Source organism: Mus caroli, unplaced genomic scaffold, assembly GCF_978045245.1.
Source record: "Mus caroli unplaced genomic scaffold, Mus_caroli_1 scaffold_2, whole genome shotgun sequence".
Taxonomy (NCBI): domain Eukaryota; kingdom Metazoa; phylum Chordata; class Mammalia; order Rodentia; family Muridae; genus Mus; species Mus caroli.
The window spans coordinates 16,177,501-16,201,737 of record NW_028227257.1 but is presented as its reverse complement, the minus strand read 5'-3'; the positions used below and the strand labels follow the sequence as shown (position 1 = coordinate 16,201,737).

Here is a 24,237-nt window from a genome sequence, read left to right as displayed (position 1 = left end):
GTTCTGCTCCTGGGGCAAAAAACAATTGATGGTTCAAGGCTGGTCATTAAGCAGTATTATTAAAATTCCATTTCTTTCTTTCTTTCTTTCTTTCTTTCTTTCTTTCTTTCTTTCTTTCTTTCTTTCTTTCTTTCTTTCTTCCTTCCTTCCTTCCTTCCTTCCTTTCTTTCTTTCTGTTCTTTTTTGTTTGTTTTCTGTTTTGTTTTGTTTTGTTTTGTTTTAAACAGAGTCTCACGTGTTCCAGGCGGCCTTTAAACTCACTATGTCCTGGGAAATGGCCTTGAACTCCTGATCCTTCCTCTTCTACCCCTCAAGCACTGGAATTATACACATTTGCCACTATGCTTAGTTTAAAGTTCATTGCAATCAACATTTGCAAGTAAAAATGTGTGGACAAAGAATGTGCTGTGTGACAAGGTAGCATCATCATCATTATATCTTATTTTATTTTGAGAAGAAGGTTGCAAGGGTAGAGGGCAGATACAAAGGGATGGGGAGATAAGTGGGATGGGGCGTGCATGATGCGAAATTCACAAAGAATCAATAAAAAGTTAAAAAAAAAAATTCAATTGAGCCCGTCATGACGACTCACTAATCCCAACACTACAGACACGGATAAAAGTTCCAAGGCCAGCCTGGACCACAAAGTAAGATGATGTCTCAAAACCAAAAGGAAGAACATCAATTCCATTTCAATCATCCTGATCACACCAATAAGAAAAGTCTCATTGCTAGTGTGCTCGCCTACTGTGTGTGTCGGGGGGAGGGTGCACACACCCGCACACACTCACTGATTCTCTCTGACTGTGTGTATGTTCACTTGCTCTGTTTCTCTCTCTCACTGTGTCTCTGTGTGTGTCTGACTCTCTTCTCTCTCTTGCTCACTTTCTCTCCTTCTGTCTGTCTTATTATTGGGGATACAGCCTTCCTATTAACTCTTGGGTGCTCCCCAGCAGGTGTTCTTTCCAAAAGCCCCCAAAACCCACACTTCACCTCTGAGCCACACTCCTAGCTCCCACAGTCCACATCTGAGCTATACCCCTAACTTACAAAGAATGGAAAAAAATCCCAGAAGCCAACAGCCTCAAGACTGAACTTGGAGTAGAATATCGAAGGACAGCTTTGTGGCATCTTGCCTTGTATGATTTTTTTCCTTCCAGCTAACTTCTTTAATCTGCTCTTGGATTTTTACTTATGGTTTTATAAAACTCTTTGATCACAATTAATTTAGGTTTAAGAAACTCAAAATGCTTTTGAATTGTAAGAGACAAGTCATCCCAATGGTAGGTGGCTATGCCAAGGTTAGGGGATGGTAACTCAGTGGCCAGCCTCTGGAAACCTTGCCTTAGCCCATAGTCACAGGGCTGGTCCCTAGGATTCTATCTGAGCTGAAGTCATGTTCCAGACAAGCCATGTTATAGCAGAGGATGCTCAAGGTTGGGATGAGGCAAAAGCCAAGCAAGGAAGTGGATGAACAATGTTGTCATTGGTGTTTCTATCCCATGGTTGTGAACATAGCACACAGAGCACAGACCTCTGAGAAGTCACATCCCACCAAGAGTTACAAAGTTACCCCAAGTATCTCTGCAAGCAGTGGCAGAGGCCTCCCAGCCAAACAGGAGTCAGATGAAGATAAAACGAACCAGCCTACAGAGAGCCCTGCATCCCCCAACTGTGCTTAGAGGAGATTTGTTCTAGAAGTTTGCTGGCCTGAGGGGGAAGTGATGTGTGCAGAGCGTGACCTGACTCAGCATAGAAACACTCAAACAACACATTCTACAGCTGCCCGAGAAATTTAACGGTTGCCCAAGAAATAATGAGTTACATGGGAGTTTAAAATAATCTGAGAAAGGCCTTTATTCATAAAAACACAGAAAGGCCTCTAATATACGCAGTTTATAGAAGAAAACCCCAAAATTTAAAACAGTTCGTATGATAAGCAAATTTTGTGTAAGAAAGAGGAAATTATGGGGCTGGAGAAATGGCTCGGATCTTCCAGAGGATGGGAATTTGGTTTCCAGCACCCATATCAGGAGCTTCACCTACAACTGCCTGTAAGCAACTGTCTGTAACTCTAGGCCCAGGGGCTCAGAAGCCATCCATGGGCCTGATTCCCTTTTGTGGGCACCTGCATACATGTGACACACACACAAACAGCAAAAAAGAAGCAGGAATATAAATACACACTTGTTTATAGCAGGTTGAACAGCACAAACTGCCTCTGCGTTCCACCTTCCTCTGTGCAGAAAGGAACCCAGGGGAGAGACACAAACCAGAGTGGCCTGTGACACAATGCAGACATGGCCAGGAGGCAAAGATAAGAAGAGATAAACTATGCTTAGGATCGAATGAATGTCACACACACACACATTACTCACACAAATTCTGAGGGCCACTCAGTGCACTCAGTGTGTGTGTGTGTGTGTGTGTGTGTGTGTGTGAACCTGCTCCAATTGTCTCTTAAAAGGGGAACCGAGCTAGGGTGGAGGGCACCCAAGCCTCTAACAAATCCCTCTAACAAATCTAACATCTGCCCTCGACCTGGGGATCGGAGTACCATGCTCCCCATTCACCCCTGACCAAACTCATGTAGGGTCACAGCAAGCTCTGGGTGGTTAGAAGTCACAGTTTAGATACTGGGTTGCTATGACCCTGCGCTAATTCCCCTTCCCAGATAGGATTGTGTGAAGCCAGGAAAGGGCACTTCAGCAGTTAGGTGAGAAGCCAGTGTGAGGGATAATGGTTTGCCTTTGGTGGCTTTGGAGATGGGACCCTATACAACATACCACATTCTCCTCAAGGTAGCAAGAGACAGGTTCTTTCTGGGGTGACTATTAGGAGTGTGGAGCTGGGGTTGGGGGTTGCACAGAGAGCTTACCCTGTGTTAGACTGTCTGGCTCTGCAGTCAGAGCCACCAGGAGGAAGATAACGGTATATAATAATAAAATGACAGTTGGTGCTGGTGTGCCAGGCATGGCAGATAGAACTTTAGAAACACTTTACACAACTTACTTTAATGTGCTTATATACTACCTTGGGCATGGGCAGTAAGCCGCAGATCCATTTCTACCACCTTCCACGGTTGGGGGAACCAAGGCTCTGGGAAAGATCGTGCCTGGGGGGGCAAGTGTTAGCCAACCCCAAAGCCTGCGCTCCTGAGCATCAACCTCTACACAACAAGGTGGGAACATAAGGGAACTCGAAGCTAGGGAGGCTGAAGACACAGAAGTCATGAGTGCAGAAGACTGGAGACAGGTTATGTCTAGGTCTCTGCAGAATCACTGGGCAGATGTTGGGACAGATGTTAGCAGCTCACCCATGTATCCTTTCTCCCCCACAAGCAGAAGCCCTGTTTACTCAGGGAAGTGTCGCATCAGTCTAAAAATCACCTTTGCATCTGGCTAAAAAACACAGACCCATGGGATGGGGTAAGCCCCAAGGTGGTGGGGGAGGGAGTGCTGCCTTTACCAAAGAGCAGAAGTTATGGCATCTGACCTTCCTCCTCTTCTCAACTCCAATTAAATATGAAGATAAAAGCTACTCTCTAGAGAACAGGAGAAAAAGGCAGTGAAATGGGCCATTAAGGGTGTACAAGAGTGGCCACAAGTCCCAGGGAAGGCACCGTTGGCAGCCTCCAGGACCCACCTGGCCCTCCAGATCTCAGGGGCAGAACCAGAACCTGTAGGAAGAAGCCACGGGAGGGAAGAAAGCCTCCTAGCCTAGAAGATCCCAAGGCCAAGGCGTCCTAAGTTGGTCTCGGCCGTGTCCAGCGGTGCTGCGCTCCCGTGCCCGCAGAGGCAGAGGCAGAGGCAGTGAGTGAACTTGGTAGAGGTGGAGGGAGAACATTCTGACTTTGACTGGGGCAGCATTTCATGGTCTTTCATGCTTCACTCACTCACACCTTTGGAGGTGAGGAAAGAAAAGATCCTGCAACGTGTGCCCAGTTCTGCATGGCATTCAGTGATGGCCTGCAGTGACCCGAAAGGCCACACAAAGGCACTGCCCAACAAAGTTCTCAGCAGTTAAAATGTTTTATAGCTGTGTTGTCCTAGATGGCAGCTGGCAAGCACTTGAAATGCGGCTACCACACCTAGAGATTAAAATGTCTAATCAACTTAATTAAAATAGCCATGTGTGAGGGCTAGAGAGATGACTTAGTTGGTAAAAGTGCTTGCCCAGCAAGCATGGGGAGCTGACGTCAACCCTTATATGAAGGTCAGGTGTTGTGGCAAATGCCTGGGATTCCAGTGAGGGGAAAGCAGAGACAGGTGGATCCTGGGGCTCCTGGATCAGCCTGCCTAGCCTATTCAGCACGATTCGGACCAGTGAGTGAGCCTCCCTCAAAAAATAAGGCAAGGGCTGGAGAAATGGCTCAGCAGTTAAGAGCACTGACTGCTCTTCCAGAGGTTCTGAGTTCTATTCCCAGCAACCACATGGTGGCTCACAACCATCTGTGATGAGATCTGATGCCCTCTTCTGGTGTGTCTGAAGACAGCTACAATGTACTCACATACATAAAAATAAATAAATATTTTTTTTAAAATAAGGCAGACAGCTCCTGAGAAACTGTACTCTGTCTTCCACATGTGCATAGTACATATATGTCCACATATGTGTGCTCACATGACCAAGCATCTGCTTGTACACACACAAACACACACACACACACACATATACACACACTCACACACACATGCTATATGTAGCCAGCAGACATGGCTGCCATCTGTTTTCACCAACAGCCCCCACCTCTGGTCTCTGCTTCTGTTAATCCTTCTGTTTCACTCCAGCCACACAGGGTTTCCCTGCCTCATTTCCAAGAGCCCACTCTGTTCCTGGCGCACTCCCATAGCACACCTATGACATGCTTCCCTCTGCACACAGCCTGCTCTTCCCAGACTTCTCTGACTCGCTTTGTCTCAAGAACATCCTTAACTGCTTCCTTCAGTGTAGTCCTCCTTGATCACTAGGCTCCTTCTGTAATGGAGAAGGAAGTCTCAGATCTTCAGACTTTCTTGCCCAAGCCTGGCACACAGTGGGATCCCCACAAACACGTGCTGAATGCGTTTGGAGGCTGAAGTGGGTTCATAGAGGGTGCCTCTGTCCTGGAAGTCTTTTCCACGGCAAGATGCTTGAGATCTGCACAGTAACCTGCTTTTGGGGGCTTCTGCATACACCGTGTACTATGACAGTTGCTGTGACTTCAGACCAGGCAGGAGCTAAGTGAGACCTGACCGACAGGCTGGTTAGTGAGGGAAAGGTGTTTCATGCTGACGGAAGCACACATCTGAAGAACCATGGTCAGGAGAGAAGGCCCTCCTTGGAGGAACTGTGTCTGAACACAAGTTGATGGCACACTAATGTGGGATGGGCCTGGTGGGGTGGGTGACCTGGGGCCACAAAAGGAAAGCTCTAGAAATTCTAGATTTCTCCTATAGTGACATCTCTAGAATCTGCACAGCACCTCCTCTGCTTAGTCCTAACTTCTCCCACAGTCGTGGAGGACAGGACTGCATGAAGTCAGACTCACCAGGCACTGTCACAGTCCCCTAAGCTCAACTGTCCACTGTCCACCCAGAGCTCGCTTGGATGCAGTAGAGGCTGTTAGGTGTTCCTGACACCCCACCCACGTCCAAACCCAAACCAGAAGTGGGGTGATTTCTGATCCATGGAAGACTCAGTAAGTGAGTCGGGGAGGTCAGGGTTCAACCATCAGAAGGAAAATCCTGAGGGTCCCACTGCCTCAGATGAGTCCAGTCCACGTGCTCTGAGGCTGCTCTGAGGCAGTGACCCTGTCACAAAGCTGTCCTGAGTGCCTCTCTTCCCCATCGCACCCTCCCAACTCCTCTCATCTCCTTCCTCAAATTATCTCCTAGATAAACTGCATGCATCAACCCCCATCTCAGGCTCCACCTCCTCTAGTACATAGATTAAGGGACCCACCCATCTGTGTGCTTGCCGGAGTGGGCTGGCAATGATAGGGAATCGCTCTGGCTGCAGAGGAGGGAAGACCCAAGAGGAGCCTTTAAGGGGACAGTGAGAGGGGCGGGTAGTGGTATAACTGAAGGAAGGGGCCAGACTCAGGCTTGACAGGCTGAGGTGCTGCTGAGGCCTGGCTGGAAGAGCCAGTCTTGCTCCGTGCCAGCCCTCTACCCCAGCCTGGCCCTGAGACCTGCTGCAAAGACTATTTTTAGAGAGTTGGGTGTTTGCTTGGAGGATTTGAGGCCTGGCTTTATTTTTAACTCCTCTCCCGTGGCAGGGCATGACCGCTCCAGACTAAGGAGGGAAGTGGAAGTCGGACCCAGCTTTGGAAGCCCAGCACAGCCAAAGGCAACAGGACGCGTGGAGCAGAAGGAAGCCTGAAGCTGGAGCTGGATGGTTTCCCCTACTCCCCTGCCTCAGTGTCCGGGAGGGAGGAGGGAGATAAAATGCCTTTAGCCTCTACTCACTGAGCACCCACAGGGCTTCATGGATATGCAGAGAAGCCCAGAGCACCCCCTACCTCCTGTCATCCTGCCACAACCCCAGGAGGCAGGACCACTGTTGCCCCATTCTACAGATAAGGAAAGTGAGATGAGGGAGGCAGAGAGAAACCTAGTTCCTCAGTGAGCTTGGCTTATGGGGCCTCCGGCTCTGCCAGATTAAAGCATGGCCAGGCAGGCAACATCTGCCTATGACAACAGGGTAAACTTGACACCCACTGACCCTAAGAGCTAGGTGGCTGTCTCTAGCTGATGAGAGGGTTGAGGTAGGGCAAGCGAACGTGAGGCTTGCCCGTGTCTTATGTTTTGTGGGTTTACATTGCTTTCCTCCTCCGTGAAAGACGTAGTGTGGCTAACAAGAAGCTCTCCCGAGAGGAGGAGGAGAGAAAAACACACTCAGCATGGAGCCGGAAAGTGTGGTCCCCCCCCACCCCACCCCACCTTATACTGTGATAGGTCCTGTCCTGGGCTTGTCACATGGCTGGACATCTCTGGGTCCTCTCGCCAGCCCACTTCTCTCCTGACCTCTAAGTTATGAAGGACACAGGGAAGGGGAACTTATAGAGAGAGCCACGTACCACGTGTAGGACCAGAGCCCAATCCCTCAACCCTGACCGTGACCTTGAAGTCTCAGGGTCTCCCCATACAGCAGCCATGGCACAGTTGTCTACACCCCTAATTCCAGCATTCTGGCATCTGGACCCTTCCATGCAGCCCCCTGCTTCCCCTGAGCTCAGCTGTGGTGCCAGGGCCAGGCCAAGCCTCCTAGGGACACCTGGACATGTGCAGGGAAGGATGCTTCCCTCCTGAAGGTGTAGGCAGCCGGCCTGTCCATTCTCTGCCTTTTCTAGGCAGGCTAAAAGATAAGGTAGAGAGGCCCTTGGGCTGCACAGAGAGCCGGGTGGAGGTGGAGGCAAAGACCCTCTTTCCACCACACAGGCCCCTGGCCTTTGTCCATTAGATCCATTTATGTCCCCAGACACCAACTGAAACTTCACTCGCGCATCTCCCATCTTCTCTCCACCTCAGTCCTCTGGGCTCAGACCTAGCCCACCACACACCCTGGCTGGGCCCCATCCCTTCCCAGGCCTCAGTTTCTCCATTGTGAACCCGGCACACTGGGCTTCACTCTCCCCGAGGAGCCTCCCATTTGACTTGAGTTTTCTGAGGACAGATTCGAACTGGATGTTTCCCTGGGTTCTCTGCTCACCAAGCTTGGAAGGTCTCCCTAACACGCTACCTCCAATCTCTCTGCCGAGAAGCCACAGCTGCCTCATGTATATTTCGAGAATCCCACCCTGACAACTCAGGAAATTCCATCTACCACGGTCTTCAGACTCTGGGCGGCAGAGGGATTTTGTCCATCTGGTGACTCACAGAGGAAAGGCTCGGGGAATGGCAAGACTCTGAACTGGAGCCTTTCTGCCGTTTCAACCCATTTCTGGGGAGGTTAGCGCACCTCCTGACAGAAATGTCAGGAGACAAGCCACAGGGAGGATACCACACAGCTATCTGTGGCATGTCGAGAGTAATCCCTGAGGGCACGACACATGTGCTTATGTCCTCAAATAATTGACAAAGAAAAAAGAGGTGAAGCTCTCAATGTTGGCACTGAGGTTGTGGGGCAGCAGGGTGGGGGGGCAGTGTCCATCTGGTGAGAGCCCCTTGGAGCTCGTCAGGGCCAGTGCATTGCACACTGCTTGGCCCAGAAAGTTCTCTCTAGGCACATAACCCACCCCTGCAACAAATGCTCTTAAAATATTTGTAAGATGTACAGGGGTGTTATGGCCACTGCAGAGGGATATTTCAGGAGTGTGCTGGCTTGCATTAGCCTACTCCACGGTACTATGAACCTCACCAGGACAGCCCACTGAAGTGGCCCCCAGGAGGTAACCCCTTGCTGCGACTTGGATGAGGCAGCATTACACCCAAGGTTCAACATGCATTTTTTTTTAAGACAGAGTCTCACGTAGCCTAGGCTGGCCTCTCATATAGCCAAGGCTGGCCTCTCACTTATTCTGTAGCTGAGGATGGCTTTGAACTTCTCTATACTCCTGCTCTGACCTCCCAAATGCTGAGACTGCAGGTGTGTGCTGCCACGCCTGGCTTATGTGGTGATGGGGATCAAGCCCATTCTTGCATGCTGGACAAGCCACACCACAGTTCAGGTTCGTGGAAATTTCCAAAACAACATATTCATATTCAGACATTTTAATAACTTTTTTCTAAAGATTGATTTATTATTATATATAAGTTCACTGTAACTGTTTTCAGACACACCTAAAAGAAGGGAGTCAGATCTCATTACGGATGATTGTGAGCCATCATGTGGTTGCTGGGATTTGAACTCAGGACCTTTGGAAGAGCAGTCAGTGCTCTTAACCACTGAGCCATCTCTCCAGCCCTCCTTCTTTTTTTTTCTTAATAACTTCTATTATAGTCTCTTACAATCACTGCTCTCTTGTCCCTCTAATTGTTATTGAAAAATCTACTGTACCCAGTTTAGAAATTAAACTCTATTGGAAGTCCTTACATAGGAAAAATATTAGTGTTTAAAGGCTCAGTACTATGCATGCATGTTGTTATGTCTTAAAGCATCCCCCATGGACAAGGGGACTTATACGGTTCCAGTGAGCCCTAATGATGCTTGAATATCTCTAAGAAGTTTCCTAGGTGGACCATTCTCTTAACCAGCCACTGTGAGCAAGGAGAAGGGCTCTGAAGTGTTCACCACCAGCTTGTTTGGTGTTCATGGAGACATTAAAGGTTTTCAGGCACCATTTTGCAGAGAGATCTGACTAAATCATTGTACCAACAAATTATGGGGAGACATCACGTATCTCTTGAAAGTGTCCCAGAGCACCATGAAGATAACTGTCATTATGAAAAACAGAGGCAAACAAAAGCAGAGAGATTTTCCAAACAGATTCTTTTTTTTTTTTTTTTTTTTTGTTTTTTGAGACAGGGTTTCTCTGTGTAGCCCTGGCTGTCCTGGAACTCACTTTGTAGACCAGGCTGGCCTCGAACTCTGAAATCCGCCTGCCTCTGCCTCCCAAGTGCTGGGATAAAAAGCGTGCGCTACCACACCCGGCTCCAAAAGGATCCTAAACAGTGGTCTCTTCAGAGGCCACTGGGATAAGAAAGGGATTTTATTTTATTTATTCATCTGTCTTCCCTTGATTTTAGTGAGTATGCTGTAGAATGATATTTAAGGTGAGAAAAGAGGGGGCTGGAGAGATGGCTCAGCGGTTAAGAACACTGACTGCTCTTCCAGAGGGCCTGAGTTCAATTCCCAGCATCCACATGGTGGCTCATAACCATCTGTAATGGGATCGGATGCCCTCTTCTAGTGTGTCTGAAGACTCACATACATGAAATTAAAACAAAAACAAAACAAAAACAAAAAACCAAAAAAGATGAGAAAAGAGGGCTGGAGAGATGGTCTCATCGGAAAACTACCTGCCCCGTATGCATAACAACCTGGATTGGGATTTGCAATACCCACACAAAACCCAGACATGGCAGTGGTGCCCAGCACGTGAGTGGGTGTGGATCCCCAGGTCTCCCGCTCAGATGTGTTTAGTTGAAGATGTGTCTGTCTCTGCTGCTTCAGCTTCTCTTCTCTCACCGCCTCCTCCAGGACTCTTCTTTCCTCTCCACCCCTCCCCTGTTCTGGAACTAAGTTCTCTGATTTATCTCAAAAAGAACCCGAGAACTGGGATACTTATTATGTGACTCCATGGGAAGCAATCTGACACGTATAGGCACATTTAGTAAGATTGCGTGCCAGAGAAGTTGATTCTGAACCTATCAGATTAAAAGGCCTAGAAAGATAGAAAACAGGAGAAAGTATAGGCGACAAGTTAAATAGTAGCATAAGAAATCCAGCTGACTGAGGTGTAGCAGCATCTACCTTTAATCACAGCACTTAGGTGGCAGAGGCAGGAGAGCCTCTGTGAATTCGAGGCCTGGTTACATAGTGAGTTCCAGGACAGGCAAGACTACATAGCAAGACCCTATCTCAAAAAAAAAAAAAAAAAAAAAAACAAAAACAAAAAAAAACAGAGGTTTGGATTAGACAATGTTTTCTCAGGTAGAGAATGAGAAAAGGTAGTTGAGTTGGACACTATCAAAGTTAAAAACCTGAGTGCTTCAAAGGACGCCAACCCTAAAGTGAGAACTGTGTATACTAACTTAAAAAACAAACAAACAAACAAAGCAGAAAGAGCTGAGCATAGTGGCCCATGCTGGTGACACCAGGAGACTGAAGTAGAAGGGTCACTAGTTCAAGGCCACCCTGAGCAACCTAGTGAGATCTCATTACAGAATCAAATAAAGAAAGTGCTAAGGGTGTAGCTCAATGATAGAACACTGCCTAGTGTAATAGCTATTCCCAGTTGTCAACCTGACTCTATCTGAAATGAACTACAACCCATAATTGGAGGGCTCAATTGTGATCCAGATCTTGAGGCTGGAAGACACAAGTTTCTGGCCTAGATCTTGGCATGGAGATCTTGAGGCATAGTGGCCATGAAAAGCTTAGGCCCAAGCAAGGTAGTACAAGCCTTTAATCCCAGGAGACTGAGGCAAGGAGATCTCTGAGTTCAAGGTCAGCCTGGGACAAAGTACATCCCAGATCCAGGCGTGGTGGTACACACCACCTGGATCTTTACTCTGGACCAGACCTTCTGCTGGAGGCCTACATAAGGACCTTGGAAGAAGGAAGATTCACTCTTTGCCTGTTTGCATTTACTAGCCAGCAGATCTGTTGGAACCTACTTCTACAGAAGGCCAGCTGAAGCAACTCGCCTCGTGGGACTGAGCAATTGCTAGATTCTTGGACTTCCCATTCCCGCTGCCCATGGTTGGGTTAGTTGGACTACAGACTCATCACAACAAATCCCCTCAATAGAGAGAGATAGTTCATAAGTTCCGTGACTCTAGAGAACCTGACTATACACCTACTATGGGCCAAACTCTGAGTTCAGTCCTCGTGACAAGGGCAGGGGCAGGGGACAACCCACAGAATGTGGGAAATATTTGCAAATCACAAAAATTGTGTCTGATGTTGAGCCTGAGCTTATATTTGTGTTTTAAACAAAAGTCTGGGGGGGGGGGGTGTCTGACAAGGGGCTTGTGTTCAGACTCTACAAAGAACCTTCATAGTTTAATAAAGAGAAACCATACAACAGGTGTGAGGACTCAGCTATAATCACAGCACCCTGGTGACTGAGGTGGGAGACGTACAAGTTCAAGGCCAGTCTGGAGGCTGCACAACAAGATCCTATCTCAATGGGCTGGAGAGATGGCTCAGAGGTCAAGAACACTGACTGCTCTTCCAAAGGTCCTGAGTTAAATTCCCAGCAACTGCATGGTGGCTCACAACCATCTGTAATGGGATCTGATGCTCTCTTCTGGTGTGTCTGAAGTCAGCTACAGTATACTCATCATATATTTAAAATAAATAAATAAAATCTTTAAAACATTTTTTTTAAAGATCCTATCTCCAAAAGTCAGACATGGGGAGAGAACCCAATTAAAATGGAAGAATAGATATTTCTTTTTTTTTTCTTTTAAAAGATTCATTCTATTTATATGAGTACACTGTAGCTGTGTTCAGACACACCAGTAGAGGGCATCAGATCCCATTACAGATGGTTGTGAGCTACCATGTGGTTGCTGGGAACTGAACTCAGGCCCTCTGGAAGAGCAATCAGTGCTCCTAACCGCTGAGCCATCTCTCCAGCCCTGAGATATTTCTTTTAAGAAAGTGTTTGAAGAGCCAACAAGCTCCAGGAAGTTGGCTAACATCCCCAGGCATCCGAGAAAAGCTAATCAAAACTGTGCTGAGACACCTCAGAACAGCCGGATGCAAAAGGCACTGGCTCAAACCGAGAAGGAAATCACTGTCATAGAGTGGGCGTGGTCCGTCTGGTAAGCGTAGCAAGGGCACTGGAGTCACAAGCATAATGCTCTCACTTTTACCTTTTTGTGGTCTATGCGGTGTGCAGGGTGTGGGCGTGTGTGCTACAGTGCTTGTGAAGAGGTCAGAGAACAACTTGAAAGAGTCCGTTCTCTCCTCCCACCGAGGGATCCAACTCCGGTCATCAAGCTTGGTGAGGTCAAGCCCAACCAACCCCGTCTTTGAGGAAAAGCTCCATTTTGGGCAAGACCTGAACAGGGGCTAAACTCCAATTGCAGGAAGAAAATCACAACGTCTACTTGAGCAAACATCCTATGCCAGTTCCACTTTAGCAACAGCCAGTCAGGCTACAACAGCAGGGCCAAGGAACATATAGATAACCTAAGACATCCTGCAGAAAACAGATAACCTAGCCATGCTGTTTGTCAGGTGAGTTTACCGCCATGTTTTGTTCCTGCAGATTACATCAGAAATGCAGTTTGGTTTTGTTGTTGTTGTTGTTTTTTGTTTTTTGTTTTTTTGAGACAGGGTTTCTCTGCATAGCCCTGGCTGTCCTGGAACTCACTTTGTAGACCAGGCTGGCCTCGAACTCAGAAATCCGCCTGCCTCTGCCTCCCGAGTGCTGGGATTAAAGACGTGTGCCACCACACCTGGCTAGAAATGCAGTTTTTAAAATATTAACTTACCAACCTGTATGGAAATTCCCCAAGCTTGCTATATGACCACAATAAATACCCCGCACCCCTAGACTCAAGGCTCTCACTTCTGGCCCGCTGTGACAGGGACTGTGAGAATCCTTGCTCGAAAGCTCAGAGTTGGCTTCTCAAGGGTCTTTGGGGTCCCTTTGGGTGACTTGGGCTTAACAGCGACAAGTGCCTTTACCCGAGAAGCCGTCTCAGCAGCCCAGATGCCATTGCTCCTTAGAGGTGCATTTAAAAGTATTTTCAGATAAATTATCTCGGGAACGGTAGAGCAGACTATTTCAGGAGAATAAAACAACAGCAACAACAATAACCAAAAACTACATGTATAAAAGATGAAGCAAGAGCCGGGCCTGGTGGCGCACGCCTTTAACCCCAGCACTTGGGAGGCAGAGGCAGGCAGATTTCTGAGTTAGAGGCCAGCCTGGTCTACAGAGTGAGTTCCAGGACAGCCAGGGCTACACAGAGAAACCCTGTCTCGAAAAAACAAACAAACAAACAAACAAAAAAAAGATGAAGCAAAATGGCATCAGTGTTAATGATTGGCAAATCAAAGGAGAATAGTTACCTACTATACTGGACTATTTTATATGTTCTTTTATGATTTAAAAAAAATATAGAGAGGAAAATTTTTATGTTAATACCAAGAATTTTATATCAAATACAAACTTCAAGAAAAGTACTCCACTTTTTCTTGAAAAAAAAAATCAAGAACTGGGGTGGAGTACTGTGGCTAACTTAGTGGAATGCTGGCCCAGCATGCACAGGGCCCTGGTACCAAATAAACCTGGATGGAGGCAGGTACTCATAGTTCCAGGAGGAGACAGGAGAGTCAAAAATTTAAGGCCATCCTCAGCAGCACAGAGTATGAGGCAAGCCTGGGCTACGGGAGACCTTGTCTCAAAAAATACTAATCATCAAAATGTGTGCTAACACTGAGTCAATGAACCTTCAGGCTGAGCTAGGCAATGTCAGCTTTCACACGGGGACTTGAAGAGGCCAGGTTCCTATGTCCTAGCCAGTCAGGTACAAACCTGCTACCTGTCAATAAAACATATCACCTACATGGGCAACCTCAGGGAACTACTCCTACATTCCTGTCCCTGGCATTCGACACTCATCCTATCCTGGCCTGACCCAGCTGCCTGGCTGCCTTCTACTTCCAGGCCACTTGAGGACTTGTCACTTCCTGCATATTCAAACCTTGGGGACACACCTCCTAAGTTCTTTCTACCTAGAATTTGTCTTTCCACCTGAGAACTCCCAGCTGGAGGTGGCCACCTGCAGGATCACTTGTGGATTGCTTGTCCCTCACCACCTTCCAGCAGTTGCCTTGGTTACCCAACCCCAAGCCCATTTCAGCTCCTTCCTCCCTCAGTTCTAGCACCCATCACATCCAGTCCTGGACTTCACCCACTCACGGTGAATCTCTGAGGGATGCTGACCTTGACCGTTCACTACGTGCACAATGATACAGCTCATGCCCTACGCAGAACAGAGTCACCAAACCCTGTGAAAGGAAACCCAGTCATGGGGACATCATACAGCAAAGAGGGGGCATTCTTGCACCAGGTCCTGTCAGCTTTGACTCCCAGTGCGACTGACGTGTTTAGTCTGGCTTGTGCTAACCCCAGATCCAAACCTGAGCCCATCAACACCACAGCCCCAACTCCTAACCACTGTGCACAGAATTTCAGTCCCTAACAAGCTACAAAGCCAGCATTCAACATAGGGTCTCCCAGAGGGCAGTTCCAGGAAGGAATGGAGGCAGGAAGTGGGTCAAGGGACAGAAGAGTCAATGCAGCGATATCATTCTGGTATACATTCTTCTAAGTTGTTGGGGACTTCATCGTGGGGCAGTTGAGAACATTCCAGCAGTGTCCCTTGCTTGCACATGGGGGACACAGGAGAACATTAGAAGACAACAGCAGAGGTATGCATGAAGCCCCAGCCAGAGAGCTCAGCAAACAGACTGCTGTGGTCCCTGTCAAAGCTGTGAGGTGGTTGTCCGCCTTCTCCTTTGAGAAAGGAGGAAAGTGGGAGCTGGAAAGAAACCAGCAGCAGGCAGTCGGGGCCCCACCCTCAGCCACGGTCTGTGCGCCTTCCAGAGGGAACCATTAACTGTGGCGTAGGCGGGTGTGACAACCAGAGAAGCTGAGGCATCTCCTCGCTTCCCTCCACCACCTAGACCCATGACCTTAAAAGGAGTTAGGAAAAGAGCTCTTGGCCACAAAATCCAAAGGCCTGGATCCCTCGGTGTCTGTGGGCATGATGACATACTTTCTGTGCCTCAGTTTCCCCACGTGGTCAGAGAATGGCTGGACTATCTCTGAGGGTGTGGATGGCTCTAAGACTCAGGGCAACACTCTCCAATAAAAATGTGATGTAAATAATTCACACACATAATTACATTGTTTCTAGGAACCACCTTTTAAAAAGTAGCAGGAAGTAGGTAGAGTTAATATCAACAGTCTATTTGCCCCTGACAAAGTGTATCTGAAACACAAGTATTCCAACATGTAAGCAGTAGTGTGTACACACAAATATGTGCATCATAAATGTGTGTGCATGTGGGTGCCAGGGGGCAGTGTCAGGTGTGGATCCTCAGGAACTGTCCAACATGGTTGCCTGAGCCAGGATCTCTCACCTTAGGCTTGCTGATTAACCCATGCTGTCTGCCCAGAGCCCCTAGGACTCTCTTGTCCACTTCCCCTGTGCTGGCATTACAAGTTTGTGCAACCACGAAGTAAGTGTGTGTGTGTGTGTCTGTGTGTGTGTGTATGTGTGTGTGTGTTTTATGTGAGTGCTGGAGATCAAACTCAACTCCTCATGCTTGCACAGTTATCAGCTGATCCATCTCCCTGGCTCTTTATAATTTATTTATTTTTTTAAAGCTAACAGCGGGGCAGGAGAGTTGGCTCAGCGGTTAAGAGCTCTGACTACTCTTCCGGAGGTCCTGAGTTCAAATCCCAGCAACCACATGATGGCTTACAACCATCCGTAGTGAGATCTGATGCCCTCTTCTGGTATATCTGAAGACATCTAGTGTATTTACATATAATAAATAAATCTCTGAGTGGGGCTGGAGCGAGCAGAGCCGGAGCAAGAAGTTGTGATGAGCTCTGACACCCTCTTCTGGTGTGTCTGAAGACAGCTACAGTGTACTTACATATAATAAATAAATAAATCTTTTTTTAAAAAGTTAACAGCTTACTTTGCCTTCTTTTTTAGTAAGACTCTAAAGTCCAGGGCGTATTTCCCACATGTTAGTTGGGAATAAATGAATCTCACGGACCCCAGAGTTTCATGCGACAAGAGGCTAGTGCACAGAATGAGAGTCTAGAATATTTTTCTGTCCACTGTCCATCTTAAAGGGGCGAGATGTGTTGGTACCCTTCCTTGGTCAGGGAGAGATGTCCTGGTTATGGACTCTGAGCTTACAGACATAACCAAGCAGGGAGCCATGAGCTAGTGACTACAGAAAACAGAAGCCCAGCCTTGCTGAGTTCTGGGAGCTGCTTCCAGTCTCTCTGCATCCAGCTTACAGCACCAAAGCCCCAGGGAGGGAAGAGCCTTCAGGAAGATGCTGCAATCCTGTTTCCTCCTAACTCCAAAACTCCCTTAATTGGAAATTCTGCTGGGCTTGAATTGGAGCCTGGAGCCACTCCCACTCAGGCTGTATATTCATGAAGTCTCCAGCTCTCCCCAGAGTTCCAAGTGTGTGATTGTGGGTACCAGATCCTCATTCCAGATGCCCAGGCCAGCTGCAGGGCTTGGGGACCTTCTCAGTGATCGTGCACACATTCAAACACACAGGTGCTCCCAAGGACCAGGGCAAGGAATGTAAGAGAGCACACTGAAGTATCTCTATGTCACTAGGGACATTTTGGGGAAAGCTGTCCTCAGCCAGAATTCATCCCTTTGTCTTTAAAACGGAACACATTGACTGACAGTGATTTGCACTGCTGGCTTCTCTAGGCCAGTCGTGAGCTCAGCTCCTCCTAACCTCCTCTCTGTTCTATACAGCACGAGGCTCCCACAGTCAGAGTAGAGAAACAACTTGGGTGAGGCCATGCAGCTGGTACAAGAGACAGTATATCATCTCACGGTCTTCTGAACCCAGAATACAAACTCTGATTTGTTCCTCTCTGTGATGTCCCCAGGGGACCTAAGACAGTTCTGGGCATGGTGACAAATGCTGGTGACCCCAGCACTCAGGAGATGGAAGCAGGAAGAGCAGGAATCTGAAGACAACCTTAGCTACATGGTGAGTCTAGGTTAGTCTGAGCTGGACAAAACTCTGTCTCAAAGGATAACAAACTGAGCTGGATGGTGGTAGCGCACACCCTCGATCCCGGTACTCTTGACTAAGGAAAGGCAAGCAGATCTCAGAATCAGCGGACATCAGATGTTTCTCAGCCACCACCTGCCTGCCTGGCCAGCAATCCCCGGGAGTTCACCTGTCTCCACCTCCCAGCATCACCCTGGCTTTTGTCCTTGCCTGTCTAGAGGTCTGACTCATGCCCTTAGGCTCACCAGTTAACCACTTTGCTGAGCCATCTATCACCATACCTCTTGCTTGAGAAATGCATTACGGTGACCTAAGAAGTCAACAGTACAGATTTGGTGTAAAGAGATGCGAACTCTTTGCATCTCCTCGCAACTTTCGTTTCTTAATATTTACTTTACTGCTGGGCGGTGGTGGCGCACGCCTTTAATCCCAGCACTTGAGAGGCAGAGGCAGGCGGATTTCTGAGTTCGAGGTCAGCCTGGTCTACAAAGTGAGTTCCAGGACAGCCAGGGCTACACAGAGAAACCCTGTCTCGGAAAAAAAAAAAAAATTTATGTGTATGTGGGAGGGGTGTGCATGTGTCTGCCTCGTCCATGAGAGGACATGAGATCCCCTCGGGCTGCAGTTACAGGAGGTTCTCAGCTGCCTGATCTGGGTGCTGCAAATGCAACATGGGTGCTAGGAACTGAAATCTGGCCCTCAGCAAGCACACTATTCACTTTCAACCCCTGAGTCCCTTCCACAGCCCCCTCCTTGCAACTTTTCTAGAAAATTAAAATCAATTCCACTGCAAGCGTTTTGTCTTTCCAACAGTGCTCCCTGAACTCAAAAAGTATTCAGGTTGGACAATCAGTTGTATGGTCGCCTGTTCATAGGCCTGGTCTGCCTCGGGCCATTTGTGCTGCTCACAGTACGCCTCAGACGGCACAGTTTCTTACTTCAGGACACTGTTGGCTGTAGCTCTGAAGACCGACAACTTGAAGCAAGTTCAGCCTCAGATAAGGCCATTCTCTTTCATAATGGCAACATGTACGCTCCAGCCTTCGAAGGAGCTAAGGGCTAGATTGGCAGAAGCAGACCAGGGTTTGAGGGCTCACTCAGTCTGTAAAGTGCTTGTCATATAAGCATGAGGGTCTTGAGTTTGAACTCCAGAACACATGAAAAGAAACAGGCATGATGGCTCATGCTTATGATCCTAGCACTGGAGAGGCAAAGTCCAAGATCCCCAGGGTGCTCTGGGAAGCCAGCAAGCAAATCATGTTCTAAAGGACAGGGTGGGCCAGGTGGTGGTGGCGCATGCCTTCAATCTCAGCACTTGGGAGGCAGAGGCAGGAGGATTTCTGAATTTGAGGCCAGCCTGGTCTACAAAGTGAGTTCCAGGACAGCCAGGGCTATACAGAGAAACCCTGTCTCAAAAAAACAAAAAACACAAAACACAAAACCAAACCAAACCAAACCAAACCAAACCAAACCAAACCAAACCAAACAAAACAAAACAAAACAAAACAAAACAAAGCAAGAAAAGACAGGGTGGATAGATAGCTCCTGAGCAGGGTTAACCTCTAGTTTCCACATGCAGGCTCTCTGTATGCATCTGAATGTGTACACTACACACATTCTCACACTGTCATACACAGAGACAAAGAGAGAGAGACACTCACACACACAAGCACACTCTGCCACACACAGATAAAAATACAAAGAGATGCAAACACACACATTCTCTCTTACACATATAGACACACACACACACTATCTCTCTCACACATAGACACACACATATACACACATATACACATACACACAAAGACACGGAGAGACACACTGTCACACACACAAAGACACACTGTCACACACAGACACATAGTCACACACACAGATATACTGTCACACACAGAGACACAGTCACACACAAAGACACACTGTCACACAGAGACACACTGTCACATACACAGACATATACACTCTCACACATACTCACACACATTCAAACATACATAGACACACAGTCTCACAGAAGCACACACACAGAGACACACATACACACACACATATAGACACACAAACATACTCTCACACACATACACACACACACATGCATACACGCACGTATGCATACACACTGCAAACTCACACTTCTTTAATGGCACTACACACACCCATGAGAGCAGAGCCCTCATGACCCAATCACTTCTTAAAATTCCCAGCTCTTGAGATTGCTAATACAGCAATCCATTTCCCTTCGAGTTCAGACAGCAGCAACATTCTAACCTTAGCAGCCTCTAACCGAGAAGTCTTACAAGAACTGTCCTTGATTGCCTTCCTAGTCTAATGTACTGCTGGACATTCAGAATGATTTGAAGTTTAAGGCTGTGCAGATTAAAGCTTTGGAATTGAAAGGCTTGGACTTAAGACTTCTCCTGCTTGCTTTCTTCATGATATCAGGCACTGTTATGTTTTGAAATGGAGATGCCCCCACAGGCTCATGTTTTAAAGATTTATTTATTTATTTATTTATTTATTTATTTATTTATATGTATATGCATGCACCTCAGTGTATACATACACTATATTCATATGTGAACCGCAGAGGTCAAGAGAGGATGTCATATCCCTTGGAACTAGAGTTAAAGGCAGTCGTGAATGCTGGGAACCAAACCTGGGTCCTCTGCAAGAGCAGTGAGCTCCCCAGCACTATCTATGCTCATGTAGAGCAGCGAGCACTCTGGACTGCTAAGCCACATCTCCAGCCCCCACACCCATGGTTTAAATGACTGTTCTCTGGCCGGTGACACTATTTTGGAAAGCATTGAAGGTGATGGAAAGGTGAGGCCTAGCTGATAAAGGGTCACTAGGTGCAGGTGACTCTTAGCCCACTTCCTGTCTCACTCTCGGCTTCTGGGTCCACAAAGGAGCAGCCAGAGCCTCTACCACAGTCTCCAGCCACCATGAACTGAGTCTCACTGCCATGACACAAAAAAATAAGGGATGCAGGTATTTTGTATTCTTTGGGCCTCAGGTTCGCTCTGTCAAAGAAGCCCTGTTGACTGTCAGTGACTATTGGCACTGTTCTGCCTGTACTTGGTGGGTACTATAATGAACCTTCCAGGTTCTGTCTCAGGACCCAAGGGCTTCCTTCTCTAGGGATTAACCTGGGCTAAAGGGGGCTGTCCAGCACCCAGGCCATGCTGCTTTCTGGAGAGGAGTCTGCATTCCATATAGAGAGCCCAACTTCTTCCTAAATTGGGATAACTTTGACAGTCATCCCTCCACAGAGCATCCCATGTGGTTGACGGAGGCCTCTCTGCCAGCCCCATCCTGCTTCCTTCCTTCTCCAGACTGTTGATCCTAAGAGTGCTCCACACGAACATCACACACACACACCCCACTGCCAGCACTCAGATCTCCATCTGAGTGTCTGCTTCTGGGGGAGATTCACCCTGTACTGGCTTTCTCAACCCTCAGAACAGCCCTGTTTGTTCAGATGAGGTTATCGAGCTTTGAGAAGAAAAGACAACTGGCCAGAGAAGAGGACAATTAAGAAACGGTGACACCATATGGGGATTCTCAAACCTTCTGGGCTAGTGCTAGACAAAGCTCCTTATTGCTCCCAGCCTCATTTAGCTGCTCTAAAATAGCACAAGAAAGCTTGCAAGGCTGCTAGAGGCCTGGGAGGGGTCCAATTGTTTAACACACACTTAAGCATTGTTTAAGACAACAGGAGACCTCAATCTGCTTTACAATGATCAGACAATGATCAGACTCAGGGATAGACTGTAGATCTATCCCTAGGGTGGGGGTGAGCGGGTGGAAGGGTAACTGGATACACAGGCGGGGAAACTGGATAGGTAAGCAGGGTTGGGTGAATGGGAGTGTAACTAATGGTTGGATGGAAGTATGGTTAGGCATGGATGTGGCTAGATGGATGGATGGTGACAGGGTCATTGAGAGAGTGGGAGTGGATATCCCTACGAATAAAAGTGTGGCTGGGAGGTTGAATGAATGGACTGAAAGCAATGTTGGGTGAGTGGTTTTTACAATGGATGGCATAGTTGAGACGTTTGGTGAATAAGGGATGGATAAGTGGTCGAATATATGTGTGAGTCTTTGCGTAAGTGGTCGGGTAGGAGATTAGACAGCCAGGGGAGTGAAAAGGGATGGGAACTTGGCTAGCAGATGAGGGTGGGTGTGGCCGTGTGGGTGGATACTTTGCTCTGGTGGCTATTAAAGAGATTGAGAAACAGGAAGTGTTCAGATAGGTAGAAGGGTTAGGTGAACGGAGGTGTTGTTTGAGTGTCAGAGTTGTGAAGGGATTGGAGGGATGTCTGGGTGAGTGACTGCTAGGCTTGCTGAATGAATGAATGAATGAATGAATGAATGAATGAATGATGGTCTAGGTGGGTGACAGCATGGTGAGGTGGGCGAGTGACTGCATGGTGGGGTGGGTAAGCATTGAGTGGAGTGGGTGAGTGGATGACTTGCTGAGACAAGATCTGCCAAGGATTGGGATAGGGTGGATGGCAGCCACTGAGCGAATAACTGAGGCATGATGTCCAAGCGTGTAGATAACTAGATACATGGGTGACTCTCACTGTAGAGAAATGTCCGACCAGACTTGGCTCGGGACTTCCTAGGCTGTGTGTCTCCACCAGGCACCTACCTGGAGGCGGCAATCTCGGCCTTCTGGCGCGCGATGGCTGCTGCGCGCTGGGCGCCCTCCACCCCGTGCTCCACCTTCTGGCGGACCTTGCTGCTCTTGAGCGGCAGCACGCGGCGCTTGGTGCCCTTGACCAGCACATTGTGGCGGTACTTGCCCTCCTCGCGGTGGCCGTCGGGCAGCGTGGTGCGGCCGTAGCCGTGGCGCAGGTTGTCCAGCCACTCGCCCTCGTAGCGCAGGCCGCTGGAACGCTCGCTCACGCCGAAGCCCGAGCGCTTGTCGTTCTTCCACTCGCCCATGTAGGTCTCCGTGGTGGTGGCGTCGATGTCGGCATCGAAGGGCGCAGCCGCGTCGTCGGGGCCCTCAGCGCCCTCGGCCAGGCTGCCAGTGGATGCGGCATCGCTGGCTCCGGAGCTCAGCTCGCTCTTGAGGAAGCTCAAGCGACTACGCTGGCTGCCTAGCGACGTGCGTGATTCTGAGCGTCGCAGACGACCCAGCAGTGTGCCACGCGTGAACAGCCCTTGGGGACGCGCGGCTTCTGCTGTGGCCAGCAGAGTGAGCGCGAAGCCACCGCGCGGCACTGGGGGCGAAGGCAGAATGGGCCCATCTGCCGCCGGTGAGTCCGGAGCCACCGTTCCGTTGCTGTGCTCGCTGCGCAGCGAGGACAGAGAAGTGCGCAGCGGAGAACGCACCACCACTGCCATCCCGTAGGGCACGCTTTGGCGCACACCGTAGCCATGGCGCATGCCGTTGGTGAATTGGCCTTGATAGGTTCCTGCGGGGCGGGCAAAGAGAGCTGTGTCAGTTAAATGGCGGGGACTTGGTGAGCCCCCCACAACATGGAAAAGAAGGGGTGGGGCCCGAAGAGAGCAGAGGTTATTCTAAGGACAAGGAGTGCATGCTCCCACTGGTGGGAACCTCAAGTGTCCAGTGAGTTGTGTGAGTCAAGAGAATCAGCGCGAAGCTGTGTCGAGGCCCCGGTGCTGGGTGCGGTATGGAATCTTCGAGATGATATAAACGTTCCCATGGTGGGAACATGCTAAGGTCGCAGCAGAGTGTGCAGTGTGTGAATCCGTAGGTTACACTGTAGTTTTCCGAGCAGGTCAAGCTGTGAACTCTACTTAAGCGAGGTTTAGAAACGGTAGCTCTGGGCAGCATTGTGTGGAGGGCCGGTGCAAAGCAGTGTGCACGCAGCCTGTTTGAAAAAAGCCCAGTGGGGCTACCTAACTTAAGGCTGTGGTGCAGTCCTGGGTCAGAACTGCACAGAAAGGCAGGATTGACTGATCGTGCAAAACCATCAGAGGGCTGAATTGTGGGGGGGGGGGGGCGTGCTAGAGGGGGAGGGGTAAGGTTGTGGCCAGGCAAGACCCCACTGGTACACAGAACGAATGCTCGGCTGTCCTATTGCCTAAGGTGGTGTGACTAGTGAGGCTGTGAACAGATAAGACAGCAAGTCTGCAGGCAGCATGAATGCTGGGAAGCATGAGGTGTGAGTGTGTGTGTGTGTGTGTGTGTGTGTGTGTGTGTGTGTGTGTCTTTTGACTACATGAGATCACAGGTGTGTGACTCAGGAAGCCATGTGTTCATGGTCCCACAGAAGAGACATTATGAACGTGCATGGAGTTCTGAGAATGAGAGGCCGCCTGAGTGTTCCAATACAAGGCTAGGGCACTTGAAGCTGTGAGATGCGCTTGTGGCCATCAAATCGAAACCACAGAAGACCTAGCGCTCAGACTGGTGGTGTAGGAGCTGCCAGCAGCCAAGGGCCCCTGCAGACACAAGCACCCCATTTCGTGAGGATAAGTATACCGCAGCAGTCTTGCACAAGTAGAAAGGCAGATTGACTCCAAGGATCACCTCTACCCTTGCTGTGTGACCTTAGGCAACTAGCCTGACCTCTCTGTGTCTCCACTTTCTTATCAGAAAGAGTGATCACCCTCTACTTCTCAGTGGTAAAGCTTAGAGAGTCTGTAACTCCGGAATGCTGAAAGGAAAGGTCTCTGAGAAAGTTGTACTGGTGCTGAGGTCATCTGAGCTCTGTGAAGAAGCTGACACAGAACTGTCATGAAGACTGTTTCGTCCCTCTCCTACCATGGAGCTATCCCCAGGGCTCCACCTCAAACTGGTTCCACAGTGACGACATCATCTAGTGCTTTGTCTTCACTATGTAGGTCCTGCTGACC

The 24,237-nt window shown here is 48.7% G+C and overlaps 1 protein-coding gene across 1 annotated transcript in view; it reads right to left on the bottom strand.

Annotated features, from left to right (window-relative positions):
* Window positions 1–24,237, bottom strand: part of Jph2 (junctophilin 2) — a 70,425-nt gene that overhangs the window by 21,577 nt on the left and 24,611 nt on the right. Inside the window, exon 2 of the mRNA XM_029474390.2 lies at window positions 22,058–22,829. Within this exon, the coding sequence (XP_029330250.1) occupies window positions 22,058–22,829 (772 nt within the window). The remainder of the gene's footprint in view (window positions 1–22,057; window positions 22,830–24,237) is intronic.